This window comes from Pteropus vampyrus, unplaced genomic scaffold, assembly GCF_000151845.1.
Source record: "Pteropus vampyrus isolate Shadow unplaced genomic scaffold, Pvam_2.0 Scaffold642, whole genome shotgun sequence".
Classification (NCBI taxonomy): domain Eukaryota; kingdom Metazoa; phylum Chordata; class Mammalia; order Chiroptera; family Pteropodidae; genus Pteropus; species Pteropus vampyrus.
In genome coordinates this window covers 69,340-72,792 of record NW_011889423.1, presented here as the reverse complement: position 1 = coordinate 72,792, position 3,453 = coordinate 69,340, and the positions used below count along the sequence as shown (strand labels likewise).

The window sequence follows — 3,453 nt, the reverse complement described above, 5'->3', positions numbered from 1 at the left end:
TTACCCAAATGCCGCTAAGCCTCCAGAGGCCTAGATGTCGCTGTGGCTCCAGGATGAGGGTGGTATGGTTCTCTGTGGTTATGCAGTTGGGGGCGGAGGAGCCGAGAGTGGCCGGGAAATGATGGCTGATGAAGAGGAAGAAGGCAAACAGATCTTGCAGAAATTGCAGGTGGGGCAGAGGGTTAAAACCTATATGTACTTTCGTACTGGGAAGAAGCAAGGAACCTAGTTTATGCAGTACCTGCGAGTTCCTTGCAAATACACGACGCTGCATGTGTTGGTGTTACTATAACAACTTCCGAAGGTGCAGCGGCAGGCAGCCAAGGAAGGGGAGCATCCCACACGTGTGTTGGGACCCCTTGCTCTGACCTGACTGCTCTTAATTTCAGTCCTGCATGGAAAAGGATTTGTTGCTCCTAACTTTATTCCTGCGCATTCTTGTGAAGTTTTTTTTCTGGATTCACGCATAACAAATAGCATTCACACATGTACGGCCGATCTACGGGAGCTATTACTACGTGATTTGATCCCTACCAAGGCCGTTTCCTCGGTACTTCTCTGCCTTGAAATTGGTAACAGTCACAGTAATGCCTTGCACTGCATGTATTCTGGTTACTTCCGTTAGCACTTAACAGTTGTTGTTACTTCCTTTAGCACTTAACAGTTGTCGTTTTGCACTCTGCTGCGCTCCCAGTTTGGGGTCAGATGCAGAGAGGTCCAGACTCCACCCAGTCCACAGTTGACTGCGGTTTTGACCAGGACTAGTCTTTTGTACTTGGTACGTGAGAGCTTACTAGTTGCTTGGCTCTTTATCTTTCTTTTAATGACTCAAGATTTTTCTTTTCTTTTTTCTTAAAAAAAATTTATTATTGCTTTCAAGTATACAGTACATACAAGATTTTTCTTAAACCTTAGAAACTCAGTTCTTTGTGTTCTAAGACAGCCTGGAATTTAAGCGTTAGACCTGTGACAGGCTTGTAACTTGCTTAAAAGTTTCTAATGAAAAAGTTTAAATATTGGTGAGATTTTGATTTTTGAACAGATTAAAATAATAACACTTTTTAGAGTGTGAGCTTTGTCTCCCGGTTGACTTGAATTAGCTTAATTTTATTCCCAAGCGTGATTTGCTGAAATCAGATTCTGAACCCTGGCTCCATATTAGAAATATTATTATCGTATATATGTTTTTATATGTATAGAAAAAATATGAAAAAGTATGCTAAACAGTGATTATCCCTGAGGTGATTGGGAATGATGAGGAATTTTTACTTTGTAGTTTTTACATGTACCTATTTGAATTTTAACAACTTATATATATTGATTTTGCCATGAGAAAAAAGTTATTAAAATGTTCAATCCAAGAAAACAAATCACAACAAAACCAAACAATGCCTTGCATGTTTGTTTAATAACTAAAAACAAACAAACAAACAATAAGACTGAAATTCCTAATTTACAGCCATGCTGATTGCAGGGTGAAAAGAAATGGGTTGTAATTTTTTATGAGAAATGGGTTGTAATTTTTTCTGAGAGCTACCTTTTCCTGTGCTCATTTTTGGTAAATGCACTAGGTATCTGGGGTATCTTGGGATGAGCGGGGAAGGTGCAGGAATAGAATAGAGGAATGGAGTAGAGGGGAGGAAAAAGATAGTGATGTTGCTATTCATGAGAATAGTAGTAAGCTTTAATTTCATCTTAAAGACATCTTAGGATAGAAGGAATGTATAAAAGGATATTTCTCAAAGTGTATTTTACAGACCATTTTTATTATAGTCATCTAGAGTACTTGTTAAGATGCAGGATTTTTAGTTTTGCTAAAACTAGTGAAATCAGAATCTCTGCAGGCTGGGTCTGGGAAATAATACACATGAATAAAATTTGAAAAGCATTGCTGCATAGGGTGCTAGTCCATTCCCTTTGTCCTAGGTTGGGTTTTAAGTTAAGTATAGCAGGGGTCCCCAACCTCTGGACCATGGACCAGTACCAGTTCATGGCCTGTTAGGAACCGGGCCACACAGCAGGAGGTGAGCGATGGGCAAGCAAGTGACTTTTTATCTGTATTTGCAGCAGCTCCTCAGCGCTAGCATCACCGCCTCAGCTCCACCTCAGATTGTCAGGCATTAGATTCTCATAGGAACACCGGTCCTTGGTGCCAAAAAGTTTGGGGACTGCTGAAGTATAGGGCATAAGTATTTGTTATAGACAGGGATGATTCATGAACTCATTCAATCAATATACTTAATGAGAGCCTATGATGTTCCAAGCCCTGTAGTAGTGCTCTGGTATATCTCTAAACAAAACAGATAAGTCCCTCCCATCATGGAGCTTACATTCCAATCGTAGTGACAGATAACAGGTTACATAATTTCAAATGATAAGTACTATGAAGAAAAGTAAGTGTGGTTTAACAGTGGCCAGAGGAGGAAGAGGTTACTTTAGTTTGCATAGTCAGGGAAAGCCTGTCTGAGAAGTTGATATTTGAACTGAGATCTAAATGATGGTGAGAAATGAGCCATGCAGAGATCGAGGGAAAGAGTGTCCAGGCAGAGGGAACAGCATGTATAAAGACCCCAAGGCAGAATTGAACTTGGTGGATTTGAGGAACTGAATAAAAGCCAGTATGGCTTGAGTATTGTAGGAGGGAGAGTGGTAGGTAGTAAAGTTTGTGGCAGGATGAGTAGTGGGAGGTCAGATCATATAATCTTCTAGGCTATAGTAAAATTTTATTCTGCCTATAGTGGGCAACTATCTGAGGGTTGTGATATGATGTATGTTTTTGTAAGGTCACTTTCACTATAGTGAAGAGAATGGGAGAGAGATGACCCAGTAAGAAGTTCTTGTAATAATCCAGGCAAGTAATGATGCTGATTTAGTTAGTGCAGGATAGTCATAGTGGGATGGAGACAGGCAGATGGATTTAGGATGTGCTGTGGAGGTAGTTAAGACGATAGAATAGTATTATATATTTCTGCTGTTAATTTGGTTTTCAGGAAAGAATAGATAATGGAAAACCTGGTGGTGTCACAGGAAGACTCAAAGATAGAGGAAAGAGCATATTTACTTGGAAGGAATGCAAAGGAGCCAGAAATTGACTTGACAAAAAACAAAACAAAACAAAACAAAACAAAACACCTCTAAATACAAATATTTCACAAAACAAAATCCTGCAAAAATACCAAGGTTATCAAACTTAAATTGGTCTGTCATTGGAATGTGATGACTGTCACATGTTATCATATTCACAAAGGTCATGTATTTTCAGATACCAGCATAGGAAAAATCAGGGATAAGATTGTTTTTGTTAGGAAGTCTAGTTTTGAGGATAAATTTCAAAGTTTTATCCTTTGGGGACCAGTATCAGATAGGATTATCTTCTTAACTTTCATTTTATCTCAAGTTGCAAAGTGGTAAGTGAAGTGCTTAGTTCTGTTAGAAGCCCTATTGGAGCTGGAA

The 3,453-nt window shown here is 39.2% G+C and overlaps 1 protein-coding gene across 3 annotated transcripts in view; it reads left to right on the top strand.

Moving 5' to 3' along the window:
* TTC5 (tetratricopeptide repeat domain 5) overlaps window positions 1–3,453 on the top strand; it is a 14,053-nt gene that overhangs the window by 512 nt on the left and 10,088 nt on the right. The window contains exon 1 of one of the 3 annotated variants that reach the window (XM_011385012.2): window positions 62–169. The exons of 1 other annotated variant lie outside the window; for it this stretch is intronic. In XM_011385012.2, coding sequence (XP_011383314.1) covers window positions 65–169 — 105 coding nt within the window. In that variant the 5' untranslated portion in view covers window positions 62–64. Of the gene's footprint in view, window positions 1–61; window positions 170–3,453 lie in introns of those variants that run through there. One more of the 3 variants, XR_897350.2, reaches the window with a different exon arrangement.